Genomic DNA, 18475 nt, shown 5'->3' on the forward strand with positions numbered 1-18475 from the left:
TTTTTGACCTCAACCATATTCTATGTATCATATAATTAAATAATTTATTAACTTAAAGAAAACAGCAGGTGAATTTCTAGCTGGCAAACTGAAGTAAATTCTTTTGGAAAGGAATGTATTTTAGGGAATTAATGGTTGCTTTTGCTGCATAGCACTGCAATATCAAACTATTGCATTCCACAATCAGAATAATATTATATTACAACTGATAGTGCTTCCAAAAACTAGGAGCTTATCAACCCCATTAACTGCACCAAACTATCTGAAAGAATGTGAACCTGGGTAGGGTTGTAAATACTATACATTGATTAATCAGCACACAAGTATTAACGTTACTGCAACATAACACTACTGGCAACTAATTAGCCTACTGGCTGGAAAATAATGCCTTTGATGCCTAAACGCACAAAGTTGTAAGTATCTCTTATGTCTCAGGAATTCAGGCAAAATACTTATTCTAAACATAGAACAAAACTTTCAGCCATTATTGTATATAATCTAAGCATAAATTGGCAATTAAGATATTCAGTTTAATTTTATTTTTATTTTCAGGGGAGGGGAAAGTTGTGATTTGCACATTTGAAACATTTGGATCAGTTTGCATTATAAGAAAACATGACCAGCATCAGATGTTTGAGTTGTATTGCTCAAATTGTATGACCTCATGCAGCAGTAAAATGTTCCCAAAACGATAATTTCGCACCTAATCTTTTTCTGACTCTCAACGTTGTCACTTACTTCTTCACACACGTGTGTGTTCTGGTGTTGTAATATGTACCATCAGGGCAGTTGCATCCTTCAGCACATTCACCGGAACAATCTTCTGGCATAGATAGTGACTGGCATTTCTGATTACAGAATGACACACAGGTGCCATACTTCATTGTCTCTGGACACGAAATGGCTGCAGAGATTAAAGATGTGCGTTAAGGGTACAATTTAATAGTGAAGGTTCAGAATATTTTCAGTCGGCAATTAGAAATCAATTGTGTCACGAAGCATGGACGATGCCATGCATTGGAGCATTATTAGTGAACTGCACAATGTCAGTGATCGTTGCAGGTTCAATCTCTCACTACTGAATCGTCAGCCTTACCTCACTGCTGTGAAGTGATAGCAAGTAGAAACTAGATGCCTCGCCACAGGAGAATGGAAAAGGGGAAGGATTGCGTCCTCCAAGACACACCCACACACATTTACCTCACAGAGGCAGGCTGTAAATGCACTGGGGGAAGGCCCTAACACTCAACTGCAGTAATGATTCACTTGGAGCACGCCCACAATATAATCCGAACAAAATCAACTTTTTTTTGAGAATAATTATAATTGGAACTTTTTCTTCGGTGGGCATCCTTGTACCGATTTGAAAAAAACAACAGCTCACCTTTGCTTTTTTTATGCACACAAACAGAATTACTTACCGTGAATAATAGAAACCAGCTGATTATTTTATCGGCATCCTGATACTATGGGTTGAATTACTTTCTCATATCTCACTATTCCTATTTTACTTAATTTAATTCTTGCCATACATCATATGTTACAGAAATATTTATAATACTATTGGCAATGGTCATAATTCCTGCTGAAGAGGTTATGTGATATCAGCATAATTAATCCTACATTACAAGTATACAACTCCTTACTCAGATAATCACAATATTTCTTTTTAAGTATTTTTTTCAATAAGTGATTAAATTTTTTTGTTAAATCAGAATTCATATCCCATCACTATTGAGTTAAGGTTAAATCTAGTTCTACATTGAAATCAATTTGTAGAATAGAATGTGATGCATATTTTCCCCATCAGGTAGCTCCTTTGTTTTCTAACAATGTTCATGATGAGTACAGATAATACTTCCAGCATCCAAACTTTAAGAGCCATGTTTTTCCCTCATCCTCACACATATCGTTATGTTTCCTCACCAAATGAGTAAAACTAATATTATTTGGATGACACCATCCTTCTCCAATTCTCCACCTCCATTATTAAGCTTAATAGGACTGACCTCGCGCCATTCCACTCTTCCCGATTAAATTGTAACCAGAGCATCTTCAGCAATAGTTTCTCTTCCTGTCCCGCACCATTACCTCTGGAGTTAGGGGAGGACCAGGAGTCACAACTTCAAGTTGAGTAAGGCCAGACCTAGGTTAGATGTCAGGAGGTGGTTCTTTTCCCAGAAAATAGTGGATCTGTGGAACGGGTGTACGTCGCATGCTGTGGACACCGATTCGCAGAATTCCTTCAAAAGAGAGCTGGACTTGTTTCTGGTTGGGGCGGACACCACATCTTGCAAAAGGTAGGTACTTCCGGGAATTCAGGGCCAGAGTGATCTCCTGGATTAGTTTCGATGGGTCAGAGAGGAATTTATTACTAATAAATTAAAGGAAGCAAATACTCTGCATTACACCAATCTGGTGATTATATATCATATGGTAATTGATGGAATAAAATCGCCTGCTGTTCATATAGGGTAAAATATTATTGACAATATATATGCAGTCAATGGGATAGATATTCGCTCACACCGTTCCCTGTGCCTGAATGGATAGGCCTGAGGTGCATCCGATATTGGGGTCTCGATCTTCATTTAATCATCATCATCATCATTGGCAGTCCCTCGGAATCGAGGAAAGCTTGCTTCCACTCTGAAAATGAGTCCTTAGGTGGCTGAACAGTCCAATATGAGAGCCACAGTCCCTGCCACAGGTGGGACAGACAGTCGTTGAGGGAAAGGGAGGGTGGGACTGGTTTGCCGCACGCTCTCTCTGCTGCCTGCGCTTGATTTGTGCATGCTCTCGGCGATGATACCGGCGAGCCAAGGAGACCTACTGGACATCCCAGGCAGCCCGCCAGTGAAGAGGCTTCCAATATCGAGTCGCTGCATCGGTGGCAGCTACCCTCAGATAAGTGCTTAAAGGGGAAAGCAATTGTGAGGCGGCAACTGGGAGAGGGGGCTGATGGTGAGTGGGCAACCAGGGTAGATCAGGAGGGAGAGTCGAGGTAATGATTGGAGGGGTGGGGAGGGGGGTTGACAGAGTGGGAGTGGCAATAGCCCACAGTTTTAAAGTGGGGTAGGGGGAAACTCTCTTGGCTCCAAATTCAAGTAAGTATATTTTTAAAACTTACATTTTTGGTGCTGGCCCTGGTGTGCTCCCTTTAAGGACCAGCAGTTAGGCCAGATGTAGACCTGGTTTGGGGCAACCCAATTTTGTACAAGGAGCAACAAATAGGCATTTTGCCACTTATTTGCATATGCAAAGCAGCTAATGTCTGCTATAGGCATGGATCCTGGAGACCTATTTTTTTTGCCTATACCAATATGGCGAACAGTGCACTTCTGGCTTATAATGAGTGTGTGCTTCCTGACCTTCATACTGGAGGCTAAGGTACCCAGTTAGTGCTCGAAAAATGGGCTTCGCTCCATCAAAATTCTAGGCCACCAATTCTGCGCTCTTGAATAGCCAGCTGACATGTAGATTTGTGTTTCCTTATCATGCTGCTGCCAGGGGTCAGTGATGAAAATGATTGAATTAGTGGCCCTGCACAATAACATATGTAATCATGACACATCTGTAAGCAGCATTTTTTTAATCGTTCACAGGATGTGGGCTTCGCTGGCAACGCCAGCATTTATTGTCCGTCCCCAATTGCCCTTGAGAAGGTGGTGGTGAGCCGCCTTCTTGAACCACTGCTGACCCTGTGATGACGGTACTACCACAGTGCTGTCAGGGAGGGAGTTCCAGGATTTTGACCCAGCAATAGTGGAGGAACAGCAAAATAGTTTCAAGTCAGGATGGTGTGTGACTTGGAGGTTAATTTGGAGGTGATGGCGTTCCCATAAAGCTGCTGCCCTTGTCCTGCTAGATGGTAGAGGTCACACGTTTAGGAGATGCTATCGAAGAAGCCTTGGCAGGCAACACTGAAAATGCTACCAATCATAGTATGGAAGGAACCCAACAAAATAAAACTTGATGGTAGAGGTGATTTTTAGGGCCACTGGCAGTGCCATATGGTGGATAGTGTCTGGAGGTAGTGATTAAAGAGATAACAGAGCATTGTCACAGCCTTTCCAGTTAGTATCAGCCACCTAAGGTACTGCTCTTCACACATTCCCAGGTAATTGTGCCTGGGATAGTAGATCTACATTTAGTGTACCAGTAGGATCTGATGGTATACATTGTGGGCCATCTGACACCAGAGCAACCCTTTCCTACTCTTGCTAGTCTTCTTACTGTAGTAGCGGTGCATTGAATTCAATACCCATAGTAGACAACAGAGTGCCGGTTGTAGTTCAGCCAGGTAGCAATTCATCTGTCAGTATCCTCTGTTACAGCACTGGTTTCATGTGAAGGTTTCTAATGCATCACACATGCAGTTTGGGGCCCTTGAACATTTTGTACCTTGACTTAAATACCCAACATCCTGAAATAATTACCTTAACAAGCCCAACACATATTTTTGAGTGCTTACAAGCATCTCTTGTTCTCCCTACACAATCCTCCTCTGTCATGTATCATAACTGTTGAAATAAGAATCATTACACCATCTCCCATTCTGTTCTAGAACATTCAAATTGTGGAGTTTATTTCCTTGCTCCCCCAATCTGCAGGTTTATAATTATTATTTCTTGATTCATCTCAGGTTTCCTTACTGTTCTTTTCACTCTTGTTGGTATCCTGCACTATAGGCATTGGAACCTCACCTTGATTACTTAAACTTAAATTACAACTTCCTTTTTAATTAAACAGGAGGATGAATCCATCCAGTTACAAGCAGAATTAATTGAAACAGTGGAATTTCTTCACTTATAAATGCGAGTCCAACCAGTTACTCTATAAACAGTTTATGCTGTATAGTGAAAACGTCCTATTTGTTGAGAAAATAAATATGCATTCAAACTGGCAATGAAGTATTACTTACCACACTCTGAGACATTGGATCTGAAGTCTATGAAAATGCCATAGTTTCTACATTGTCGAGCATAGTGGGCCACAGCAGAGCACATACAGGTTTCTCCACACTTACAGGTGTCTGTTTTGCATTGTTGTTGGTACAGGTCAGGACTCAAATACTGATGGCATGGTGCAAACAAATATCCACTGATAATGCTACACTTCTCTGTGGCATATGAGGCTGCAAATGAAACATTAAAAAATGGAAACATTGAGAAATATTTTCTTTTACAGAATGAAAATCTTCTTGTCGCAATTGTTTTGCTCAACTTTAATTAAATATTTTCTCAACCCTTTAATTGCCAAACCTCATTAAGAGTTCAGAACTGTTCCCATTCTCCTTTGCTTTCAACCACTAGGGACGTGCATCTGAGTGGGCTGGGATGACTCAATTTCTCATCGTTTTTGTGTATGGAAACCTTAGGCACAGTCATTTGGGGGAAATGAGTAAAATGAGTTTCTTTTTAACTCCAATTTTTGGCATGGATTTGGCCTTTCCCCTGTTCTAAATTCTAGAATTGCTTTGTGGCAGGTTAGGAAAACAAAAATGTCTTAAATTTATACAAAGAAAAAAGTATGCTGACTGTGACATCACACATTCATAAACCAACCCATTATCCCACCTAGCATCAAAATAGGAATCTTTCACTTACAAAACAAAAGCAAAAATGAATTACATTTATAGAACATTTAAATGTTATTCATCACCTTACTGCCTACAATTTTTAGTTTGTTCTAGAATTCTGTACATAGGAAAAGGTGTAGACTAGCTCCTCGAACCTGTTCCGTTATTCAGTGAATATGTAAAGCTCAGTCTCATTGGCTGTGTCTTTTTATTTTGCTTGCATAAAATTATTATGGCACTTATTATGTCTGGATCATTCTTTTTGGGGAAAGAACTCACATTGTACATATTCTTTGGTGCGATATTTGAGGCACCCCAAAAAGATGAATATCCTGCAATTTTTACCAGCATCCACTGATAAGCAGAATTTTCTAAAGGCATTGAATTTTCATACCAACATGTTAAGTGATCATATGCTAATATCATACAACATAATTTTGAGCTCTTTTTCTCCTTTACTCCTATTATGGGGCAACTGTTTTTCTGATCCAGTTTTACAACAAATATGAGCCAATCTATATTCGTAAATATTGGCTCAGATATTGCTGGAAAGTTCACGGCGCCTGCCATTCTTAGTGTGCAATACGCCCAGCAATTTGCGAAGGGAAACACCATGGGTTCCAATTCACTACATATTGTTGGACAATTTGCACCACTCCGCTGTTAGCTTTGCCAAAACCAAAAACATTGGTCCAGAATTTGCTGTAATAAGTTATGAGGAGGATGCAAAGACACTGCAAGGCGATTTAGATAGGTTAAGTGAGTGGGCAAACACATGGCAGATGCAGCATAACGTGGATAAATGTGGTTACCCACTTTGGTAGGAAAAACTTAAGGACAAAGTATTATTTAAATGGTGATGGCTTGGGAAGTGTCGATGTACAGAGGGACCTGGGTGTCCTTGTACACCAGTCATTGAAAGCAAACATGCAGGTACAGCAAGCAGTTAGGAAGGCAAATAATATGTTGGCCTTCATTGCAAGAGGATTTGAATACAGGAGCAAGGATGTCTTACTCCAGTTATACAGGGCCTTGGTGAGACCACACCTGGAGTATTGTGTGCAGTTTTGGTCTCCTTACTCAAGCAAGTATATATTTACCATAGAGGGAGTGCAGCAAAGGTTCACCACACTGATTCCTGGGATGGCAGGACTGCTGTATGAGGAAAGATTGGGTCGACTAGGCCTGTATTCACTGGAGTTTAGAAGAATGAGAGGGGATCTCACTGAAACGTATAAAATTCTGACTGGGTTGGATAGACTGGATGCGGGGAGGATGTTTCCCCGGGGCTGGGAAGTCTAGAACAAGGGGTCACAGTCTCAGGATACGGGGTAGGAAATTTAGGACCGAGATGAGGAGAAATGTTTTCAATCAGAGGGTGGTGAACCTATGGAATTCTCTACTACAGAAGGCTGTGGAGGACAAATCACTGAATATATTTAAGAGGGAGATAGATAGATTTCTAGAAACAAAAGACATCAAGGGGTATGGGGAGAAAGCGGGATTATGGTGTTGAGATAGAGGATCAGCCATGATCATATTGAATGACGGGGCAGACTCAAAGAGCCGAATGGCCTACTACTGCTCCTATTTTCTATGTTTCTATGTTTTCTATGCATCTATAATAACAGCAAGGCTATCAGCACTCGCTGTTATGACAGGGTAAATCTGACAGCAGCTTCTGTCATTCGCACATGCACAGTTAAACGGGGAAAATCAAAAGTTGCTGTCAGAAATACCCTGCTCCTCCACAGGGTACGTTGCTGCAGCCCTTGCTGATAGACTTGGCATTGAAATCACTAATGGCGTGAACTTGGGGTACTTGCCCACTAGTTCTGCACTAAAGACGCGTCTCAGTATCAGCTGTGGCTCAGTGGGAAACACGCTCACTTCTGAATCAGAGACCACTTCAGAGACTTGAGCACAAAAATCTAGGCTCACACACCAGTGCGGTACTGAGGGAGTGCTGCACTGTCGGAGTGCCATCTTTCAGATGAGACGTTAAACTGCCTGCACTCTCAGGTGGAACTAAAAGATTCCATGCCACTATTTTGAAGAAGAGCAGGGGAGTTCTCCCCCGGTGTTCTGGCCAATATCAACCAACATCACTAAAAAACAGATTATCTGGTCATTATCACATTGCTATTTGTGGGAGCTTGCTGTGCACAAATGGGTGCCGTGTTTCCTACATTAAAACAGTGAATATCCATCAAAGATACTTCACTGGCTGTAAAGCACTTTGGGATGTCCTGAGGTCATGAAAGGCGCTATAGGAATGTAAGTCTTCTATTTTCATTCCAAAAAGACTACTGAAAAGATAGGCCTGGTGCATTCAGTGAGTAAGTGAATTTTAAATGGCGTAATAAATGATAATTACTGCCGAACAACCTTGCTAGCCCTGAATTTATTTTTTAAGTATGGAATCTCATTCCCTTAGAAGAAAATTAATGTTGCAGATTTAAAAATAAATTAATTTTTTAAAACTTTTTCTGTGGGGCCGAAATTCACCTCCACCTGAAACAGCGTGTACCTACCGTTTCCGTAGTCCAATGCGGCGGCCTATCCAGAGAAATTCAGCTCTTCGAACTTTTTTTTCCCCCAAGCGGGGCGGAAGTGGTCTCATCATGGGGGCGGAGCGGAGTGGGTGTCACTAGCGGGCCGGAAGTTTGGGCGGGGCGAAGTTTCCGCCACTGTCGGTCATCAGCGCCGTGCCGATGACGTCATTGCGCTGGCACGTCAACACGTCTCTCCCCTTCTGTTAAAGGGGAGAGCAACTGCGAGCTCTGCATCTTGTTCAGTTAGGTCCACTGGTCCACCAGAGATGGTTTCGGCCGGGCCAGCAGCCTGGCTCCCAAGAGGGGGGGTGCCAGGCTTCCTATTGGCGGCCCGGCCGAACCCAGGGTCATAATTATTGGCCCGACCTGGAGGTCGGCTGACAGAAAAAATAAAATGCCTTCACCAGTTGCACTGCCTCCTCTTTAAGGGCGGCCGTGGCCCCAACCAACAAGGAATGCACCGACACAAAAAACTATCGGGGGGAACCGAGTGGCAGCCAGGAGACTTTTGCTGGTGAATTTCGTTCCCGGGGCGGCTCCGTTGCGGTGCGCGCTCTGATGATGTCTTTAAGATCTGCAGGAGCAAAAAGCCCCGCGGTGAATTTAGCGAGCATCGGCCAGGCCGCCACAGGTTGGTGGCCATTCGGCACCACCCCATCACTTTCAGGCAGTCAGAGGCCTTATTGGTCGGCTGAATTTCCCTCTCCCTTAATCCCATTTGTATTTCCCAATCTTTATTTCGCATTCTCTGTGGTGATTTAAATTTAATTTATACTTCCTGCTTTATACTTCCTGGTTTTAAACTCTGTGTCTCAGTGAGGATTCTTCAATCTGATTTGTTGATGAACCTCGCTATTTTCTTGCACTGTCTACAGATGCCACAGATCCAGTGTAGAGGGTGACGGCTGGACAGGCGGCCAATGGCTGAAGTCTCCATTGTAAAACCGGTCAAGTCTTGTGGGCAGCTGTCAGCGAGATGAACGGTGAGCGTTATTCCTTTGCCGCTGAGCGCAAAAGCTGAGCCATTACCATCCTGCTGTGAGCCTCCCCATAGTGGGTCAGGAAATTGCTGGATTTACGCTATTAATATGAATAAATTGCACCGTAGACATTAAGGGCTGGTAATTCATGTTGTAAGGACCCTGGTAATGATGCAATTTATAGTCCTGACATGCCACTCAATCTTGGAGGCCCAGAAAGGGAACAATGAAATTATGGAGTTTCACGTTCACAGGTAGTAAAATGTCCCGAGAGGTTTTATAAATTTCAAATTTAAAATGTTTTAATTTTTTTCTTCATTTCTCTCTCTTAATCCATTCTCTTTCCATCTCAGTATTTCTCAATCTGTAACTAATTTCATGTTATTTTACTCTATTTCTTCTCCATTGTTCACTGTTTCTTTCTCCATCCTTATATTTCATTAGTTAATAAGATAGACCATTGGACCTGGCATTCAGGAGATCCCAGATGTCCCATTGACCTCACCCTGCCATTATCAATTTGCATATCCAGTACGGCGCAAAAATAATACAGTCCGAAGAGTGAAAAAATCCAGTTGATGGCTCTCACCAGGAGATGCGTCACTCCAGCAATTTCCGAGCCACTATGTCCATATGGTGAGAATTGTTCCGATGCTGCCCCATCTCGATACAGATTTGAAATTGTTTGCAAATCAATATGACAGAAAATGTCTGGCTTGAAATCTTATTGCTCAGCACAATTCATTTATTGGAATAATTTCACGAGTGTAATACTTCTACTGCTCTGGGAAGAAAGTACTGTTTCATAGAAAGGAACTTTTAGGTGAAGTGTTTTTTAGATAAATTTGCATTCCATTCCAAATAGAGTGTTTAATTTCTAATAAATTGTGCTGTTGATTAAGGTGTGTGCTGATCTGATTTGAAAATTATTATTTATTGCAAGACATTTAAAAAAAGATCTGCCAAGTATTTTAACTTAATTATTGAGATATAGGGCGAGAAACTGGCCTGGTTTGTGCCTCCGGGGGGGGCGGTACCGGGGCACTAAGGGGTTACCGACTGGATGCGCCAAGTCACCAACACCCACAAGCTTCGCCAGCGGGTTTGCACCGACGCTAAAACTTACCGCTTCGAAGTCTTGCGCCCCGGAGATCGTGACCTCGTCCGGTGCGCAGCGCCCTGTTACCGCCCCAGATGCAATATTCACTTCCGCCCCCTGCAGCGTCGTCGGGCGTCCACAAAGTCAGTTGCAGGAGGCATTGTCACCTCGGCTGGCTGCTTGGGGAGCGCTAATTAAAGGCAGCGGTGGTCAGGTATGGCAAAATTTAATGATGTACCCAGTGTGCTGCATTTTGATTCTTTTTGGACCCTGCAGTTGCTCAGCCCTGCACTCTCTCAGAATGCGTTGGGGCTGCTATGGACATAGCGCAGGTGACGTGGCCCGACACAGTTAGCAGTAAAACTCAGTCACCCCAGCACTGGCACTTCCCTTTAAGCGAGGGAAGGAGCCTGTACAGCCGGCAGCATTACACTGATCATTGCTCAGTTGCTACCACCCCTCTCGCTCCCTTTAGCGCTCTCAGGGAAGTGGTAGCACTTGATTTAGCACTCCAGTTCCTCCTTGGAGCAGTAAAGCAGAAGGTTCCCGGCAGAATTAAATGTTTTTCACCCGGCGACACTTTCACGCTCACACAAAGGTTAGCGCCCCAAAAAGGGACAACGCATTGCAATTTTTAGCCCCATAGAGCTAAAAATATATGATTGCACCATCAGTACTGTCCTTGCTCGTTTGAACTTCTCATTTTGATTTCTTTATTAAAAACATTTAAACTCCTGCTTGCAGCACCTTATTAAAATCATCTTTTCTGCGTATAGAATCCATATGATATTGGTATCACAAATATTCCTCAAAAGTTCTTTGTTTTGTTACTTTGTAGCAGCTAACTATAAACTGGTCTTCGGTAAAGGCATCCAAATCTTCTTAATAAACAGAGTGGAACAAGGCCATGACTATCAGCAACCGAATACACTTTATCTAAGACTCACCAGACTGCTGGTGTGTGTCACATGGATCCACTTCGGGAATGTTGGCGCCTGGGTTACAAGCTGTGGAAATTCTCCAGGAATTGGCAAACAGCTGCGGTGTGCTTTCAATCATTCCTCCTGGGGACCTTTGCAGATGATAAGCAGAAAAGGAGAAGGTTGTAGTTGAAGAATAAAAGGGACTGTGACAGCACGGACACGAACTTAGCTAAGTGACAGGAAACAGTGAGTAGTGACAACTTTTACCAGCATAAATTCCGATAACCATATTTATAATGGCAATTGTCCATGTAAGCTGGCCACCCTGTAATTTCATACGCTCTGAGCACCAGGTTGCTTTTCTCTACAAATGCTCAAACAATGCCATCTCAAAATTTTTGCTCTGCCTTTTCTTCCTCAGTAACTGAGTTGTGTTGGTTGAGAGATGAATGTCGGCAGGCCACTGGGAGAATTTCCCACATTGAATATTGTCATGGGATCTTTTACATCCACCCGAGAAGGCAGGTGATGCCTTTGTTCAACGTCTCATTCAAAAGACAACACCTCCAACAGTGCAGCACTCCCTCAGTACTACACTGAAGCGTCAGCCTAGATTACGTGGAAGTGTGGCTCGAACCCATGATCTGCTGCTCAGAGGCAGGAGTGTTACCACTGAGACAAGACTTAATTAAATTGCCTTTTGTGTTGTTTAATGCCTTAATTAAGGTTTTATTGGACGGCCTCGAACCTCATGTTGGTTTCATATTTTAACCCAGAGGTGTGATGCTAAAAGCTGATTTCGGATTGTACAATTTCCCAGGCTGCATCAGTACCAGTCGCCTATACTAACGGAATATCTTTAGTAAGCTTCTAGCAGAATCTGATTAGTTATTTTTCAAAATGATTTGAAGAAAAGTTAGAGAACAAATTTGAAAAACACTGCTGGGTTGGGGGAGGGGGGGAGGGAATTGCTCTCCACCCTATTTGGGCGAATAATTTGAATTAAATGGAGAAGTACCGCCAGGATAGATGGGGCGGAGATTGGAGCGAAATTCGGCACTTTTGTGAAAAAAATGAACAGGGCGGTGATGGGGGCAGAAATGGCCTCCGCGGAACGCTGGAGTGGTGGGATCAACGACTGAGGACCCAATGTCACCTGACTCTCAGTCAGTCAGAATGAGGCACCTGGTCCCTGACCGCCTTCTTAAAGGTCAGGTCTTTCAGGTAGGTGCGGCTCATTCTCATCAGTTGCGTTGTTGCATTTGTTGTGTGCTGTGTGCAAAAATGGCAAGACCGAGAAGCAGCACGAGAGCAACCAGATTCAGCGATGCCCAAATTGAGACACTGGTGCAAGCTGTGGCAGACAGGAGGCGCCTCCTATTTCCTGAGTCTGGCAGGCCCTCTCGGCAGGTCTTCGGCAATACTTGGGCAGCGGTAGCGGTAGAGATGTTGGACACCTCAATAGTGGATCGGACGCCGCCTCAGTGCCAAAAGAGGTTCAACATGATCACTCGAGTGGTGAAAGTTAGTATATGATCCCCCTACTATTGGCCTTCAGCCTCTGAGCATCTCCTTCCCCAATTCTTACTTACCTGCGTCTGTTTGTAGTCAACAAACCACCATTTCACTGATGAGTCAACCATATGTCATGCGTGTATAAATCACAGTTTATGGCCTCTTTTATTTATTGTTTAGAGTTGCAGCTCATGAAGCTGTACACCCATTAGTTCCACATGCCTAACTGAACTGCTACTCACTAGCCTTTCTTTGCTTTATAGGCCAAGATGGCACATAACCGTCGGGAGCAACAGAGAACGGAGGTGGAGAGGCGCAACTGCTGCAGCTCAGTGACGTGGAGGAAAGTGTCCTGCGGCTAATGGGGCTGCAGGTTGCCTGCCCAGTGGCCGTTGGCAACGTCAATCCTGCTGGGGCCAGCATTAGTAAATGAAGTCCTTCCTTTGATGTCATCTGGGTGGCATTCGACAAACGCCTATCAGTAACGTGGTCAACAATGTGTGCACCTTGGTTCCTGCACGGTGAACTCCCCTCCCTCACCTTTACGCCACTTTTATCCCATTTATGCTTGCAGATGATGCCCCGCAGGTGGAGCAGCTTATGCCTGAGCCCCCAGAGCCAAGTGAGGCAAGCGAGCAAATGTGGGGAGGAGGAGGATGGCAAGGGAGAGACAGTTCCAAGCACTGTGTCACTGCTTCTCAGCCTCCCACGCACCAGGTCAGATAATGGAGCACACGTTCTTTACAGCTTAGCTAAGGAGAAGGGTCTGCACTGGGTGATGCACCAGGACCTAGTGGGCTTCAGTATGGTCAATGGCAAAGGGAACCTTGGGAGCCAGCTACCTGGAGGGTGAGTTCATGCACCAGTTCTGCTGCACAGGACTCAGATAAGGACCTCAATGTGGAGGCATTCGCACAAAGGGTGCTTGACCATGCTCTCGGACATTGCTAGGGGCAATGGCAAGACGGCCCGAGAGCCTGGCGCAAGTGGTAAGCAGCGTGGAGGTGTCCGCCTCCCACACTGCAGACAGCTCAGCGCACACCATGGAGCCCATCATTGCCAGTGTGCAGACTGGTGGATTCCCAGAGAGACCGTGTGGATCCAGATGTCATGACGCGTGTCATGGGCGATGTGGCAGCTGCCATTGCAGCACAGGTGGAAACGACCCAACGTCTTAGTGCTGTAATGGAGAGGATGGCTGGTGGCGTGGAAGCTCAGACTGCTCTCACGCAATATCAGCAAGAGGCCACGCAGCATCTTACTGCTGTCATGCAATCAGTGGCTGGTGGCATCGAGTCTGTGACCGCTCTCATGCTGTTCTCAGCTGAATGGCACGCGTGCTCCGACTGCTGCCATCGCCGTTGGGTCCACCACAGTCCACCGGGGATCTCACAGTGTCGCAGCAGCCCACCCAGATGTGCTCCAGCAGATTGGTGGGGGACGCTGAGGTGCTGCCCCGGGGGGAGTGGCGCTGGGTCATTGGAGCAATGCTCTCTCTGGCTGTGCTCTCTCAGGCTGACAGCATTCCTGATCCCAGCCCTGCCACTCCATCATTTCAACCAGCCATGGCTTGCACCCAGCCAATCCAGACTGCTAGCGCTGAGGCTGAGGCAGCCCAGTCTACAGACAGCCCTTCCAGGGCCAGAGCTCGTCCAGGGTGAATGAAAATATTTATGTTGTTGATGCACATTTTTGTTCTATAAATGTTAATTGGAAACTTTAATCATCATCATCATTATAGGCAGTCCCTCGAATCGAAGATGACTTGCATCCACGTCAAAAAGTTCACAGGTGTTTCAATGACGGACCTAATATTCCATTTCCCGAACTAAATCTTGAAGGGTGGAAGATGCCTGTGCGTGGATTTGTTTAACGTGTGGTGGCCGTTGCATCCCAGCTTGACAGAGCGAGGTCTTGGTCCAGTGGCAAGGATTAACCAAGACAACTGGAGACCAGCTCTGCTGCACGGGCCTAGTGCGCACACATAGTGCAGTGCCCCGGGCCCTCGTCTCTTCTGGGCCCCGAACTCTCGCCTCTCCCGGGCCCCGATCATATCCCTCTACAATCTCTCGCCGCTCCTTCGCCCCGTCCTCGCCGCTCCTGCTGTACCTGCCCGCGCTCCAATCACCGACCTGTGTCTCCTTTCAGTGTGGGGAATGATGTGCGGAAGGGCTCATTGGTGTGGGCATGGGGATGCACAGAGGAAGCTGGAAGTGGCGATAAACTTATTGGAAACGAGCAGCAATGAGACAGTCCCGGATGTCCCTTGCAGGATCAGGATGGAGAGGTCTTTTCCTGCGTGGTGCCGGAACCTCCTCCTGCTCTTCCTCCTCCTCTTCCTCCTACTGCTGCTCCTTCTCCTGCTCCTCAGGTGCTACGGCTATGTTTTCAGTCAATGGCCGTGCCCTCGTGATTGCCAGGTTGTGAAGTATGCAGCACACGACGAATAGGGACACCTGGTCAGGCGAGTACTGCAGCACGCCTCCTGAGTGATCAAAGCAGCAGAACCACTGTTTCATGATTCCAACGGTCTGTTCAATGATGCTCCTGGTGGTCAAATGACACTCATTGTAAGATTGCTGCGCAGGAGTGGTGGGGTTGCGAAGGGGAGTCATGAGCCAGGTGCATAGTGGGTACCCCTTGTCACCTCGGAGCCAGTCGCGACCTTCATTTGGCAGTTGAAACAGACCTGGCACACCAGTCTTCCGCTGGATTAAGGCATCGTGGCTGCTGCCAGGATAGCGGGCATCATCGGCCATGATTTGGCGTTAGTGGTCACACACCAACTGCACATTGAGTGAATGGTATCCCTTCCAGTTTCGGAAGATCTCCGGATTGTTGAGTGGCACCCTCAATGTGACGTGGATGCAGCCTATGGTGCCCTGAACCCTGGGAAAGCCCGTTATTCTGAAGAAGCCAGTTGCCTGCTCCAACAGCTTCTCTCTAGTCATTGGAAATGAGATGCAGTCTCTCCTCCTTTTGGACAGAGCGTCTGTGATCGCGCAGAAAACTGGGATATTTTGGAGATGCCTGTTGTGGCTCCTTGGAAAGATCCAGTGACATAGAAATTCAGGGCGATGGGGACCTTGGCTGCCACTGATAGAGCGTCCTCTCCATTGTTTGAGGCTTCACATCTGGCTGCAGGAGATGGCACAGTTCCGTCACTACAGTCTTCGCAGACACTGATCATCATTGAGGTCGATGTAGGAAACCTGTTGTTGGAAGACCCTTGCAGCATAGGGCCTTCTGCCACCACGTCTGTGATTGCATCTTGCTCTGCCACCTTCCTCATCCCCTTCTGCAGAAGACCGAAAATCCAGCTGTACATAAGATGCCATTTTTGGAAAGAGCTGCGCGCAGTGGTGTCATGTATGTACATGCTGTTTGTAGCCACCAGATGGCGTCATTGTTGGAGGCCACTGAGCAGCACTTGGTGCTACTCTGGTATAAAAGGCCAGCCATTTTGTGAGTCAGACACTTTGGGACTAAATAAAGCACAGGCAAGGTCGTACCTTGCTTAGTTAAACAGTACTCAGTTTGAACCTTTATTGCTTGCATAACAAGTGGTGTTGTGCAATCCCTGACCAGCATCAAGTGGTAGTTTGGCCAAAGAGGTTCCCATAGGCAAGTTCCTCTTAACTTTTGTGGGGCCAGGATGAGCAGGAGTGCTCCTCCAGGCTGCACAAACTTAGCCTGGAACACTGCCACTCCGATTCCCCCGCTCCGCTCCACAGATCGGGGCACACGCCCTCAGGAACTTGCCTTCTCCAGATTGCTTTATACTCTGGCAGCCTAAAGCCATCATCATAGGCAGTCCCTTGGAATCGAGGAAGACTTGCTTCCACTCTAAAAATGAGTCCTCAGGTGGCTGAACAGGCCATTATGAGAACCACAGTCCCTGTCACAGGTGGGACAGAGAGTCGTTGAGGGGAAGGGAAGGTGGGACAGGTTTGTCGCACGCTCCTTCCACTGCCTGCGCTTGATTTCTGCACGTTCTCGGTGGTGAGACTCGAGGTGCTCAGTGCCCTCCCGGATGCATTTCCTCCACTTAGGGCGATCTTTGGCCAGGGACTCCCAGGTGCCAGTGGGGATGTTGCACTTTATCAGGGAGGCTTTGAGGGTGTCCTTGTAACGTTTCCTCTGCCCACCTTTGGCTCGTTTACCATAAAGGAGTTCCGAGTAGAGCGCTTGATTTGGGAGTTTCTTGTCTGGCATGCTATAAGGCTGTGCTGGAGTGCTTGGATTGTGACCAGAGCCTGCTGACCCTAAGCAACTAAGATCCAATTGTCAACATGAGCCAGGCAACCCGACGGAATCACTAGGCGGCTTAACAGCACGGTAAAATTCACGCCACCGTGACCACCACTACTATTTTTTTTATTGGTACCCAGATGTCGGCATCGCTGGCAAGGTCAGCATTAAATGGTGCTGAGCCGCCTTCTTGAACCGCTGCAGTCCGTGTGGTGAAGGTACTCCCACAGTGCTGTTAGGGAGAGAGAGTTCTAGGATTTTGACCCAGCGACAATAAAGGAACAGTGATAGTCAGGATGGTGTGTGATGGTGTTCTTGCGCCTGCTGCCCTTGTCCTTCTGGGTGGTAGAGGTCCTGGGTTTGGGAGTTGCTGTCGGAGAAGCGTTGGTGAGTTGCTGCAGTCCATCTTGTAGATGGTACACACTGCAGCCACGGTGCGCCGATGGTGGAGGGAGTGAATGTTTAAAGTGGCGGGTGTGGTGCCAATCAAGCGGGCTGCTTTGTCCTGGATGATGTCAAGCTTTTTGAGTGTTGTTGGAGCTGCACTCATCCAGGCAAGTACACTCCTGACATGCCTTGTAGATGGCGGAAAGGCTTTGGGGAGTCAGGAGGTAATGCACCATTGCATTATACCCAGCCTCTGACTTGCTCTTTTAGCCACAGTATTTATGTGGCTGGTCCAATTAAGGTTCTGGACAATAGTGACACCCAGGATGTTGATGGTGGGGGTTCGGCAATGAAAGTTTCATTGAATGTCAAGGGGAGGTGGTTAGACTCTCGCTTGTTGGAGACAGTCAGTGCCTGGCACTTGTGTGGCATGAATGTTAGTTGCCGCTTATCAGCCCAAGCCAAGATATTGTCCAGATCTTGCTGCATGCAGGCACGGACTGCTTCATTACCTGAGGAATTGCGAATGGAACTGAACACTGTGCAATTATCAGCAAACATCCTCACTTCTGACTTTATGATGGAGGGAAGTTTATTGATGAAGCAGCTGAAGATGGTTGGGCCTAGGACACTGCCCAGATGAACTCCTGCAGCGATGTCCAGGGATTGTGATGATTGGCCTCCAACCACCACAACCATCTTTCTTTGTGCTAGGTATGACTCCAGCCAGTGGAGAGTTTTCCCCTTGATTCCCATTGACTTCAATTTTACTAGGCCTCCTTAATACCACACTTGGTCAAATGCTGCCTTGATCTCAAGGACTGTCATTCCCCTCGTCTCTGGAATCCAGCTCTTTTGTCCATGTTTGGACCAAGGCTGTAATGTGGCCTGGAGCCGAGTGGTCCTTACAGATCCCAAACTGAGCATCTGTGAGCAGGATATTGGTGATTAAGTGCCGCTTGATAGCACTGTCAACAACACCTTTTAGCATTTTGCTGAAGTCACTCTCACCTCACCTCTGAAATTCAGCTCTTTTGTCCATGTTTGGGCCAAGGTTATTATGAAGTCTGGAACCGAATGGTCCTGGTGGAATCCAAACTGAGCATTAGTGCGCAGGTTATTGATGAGCAAATGCTGCTTGATAGAACTGTCAAAGACACCTTCCATCACTTTTCTGATGATTG

General features: G+C 46.0%; 1 protein-coding gene across 1 annotated transcript in view; it reads right to left on the minus strand.

Annotated features, from left to right (window-relative positions):
* otog (otogelin) overlaps positions 1-18475 on the minus strand; it is a 350354-nt gene that overhangs the window by 275653 nt on the left and 56226 nt on the right. Inside the window, exons 15-17 of the mRNA XM_070898763.1 lie at positions 11163-11287; positions 4925-5137; positions 739-904 (exon numbers count right to left, since the gene is read on the minus strand). Coding sequence (XP_070754864.1) covers positions 739-904; positions 4925-5137; positions 11163-11287 — 504 coding nt within the window. The remainder of the gene's footprint in view (positions 1-738; positions 905-4924; positions 5138-11162; positions 11288-18475) is intronic.

This window comes from Pristiophorus japonicus, chromosome 14 (genome assembly GCF_044704955.1).
Source record: "Pristiophorus japonicus isolate sPriJap1 chromosome 14, sPriJap1.hap1, whole genome shotgun sequence".
Lineage (NCBI taxonomy): Eukaryota > Metazoa > Chordata > Chondrichthyes > Pristiophoridae > Pristiophorus > Pristiophorus japonicus.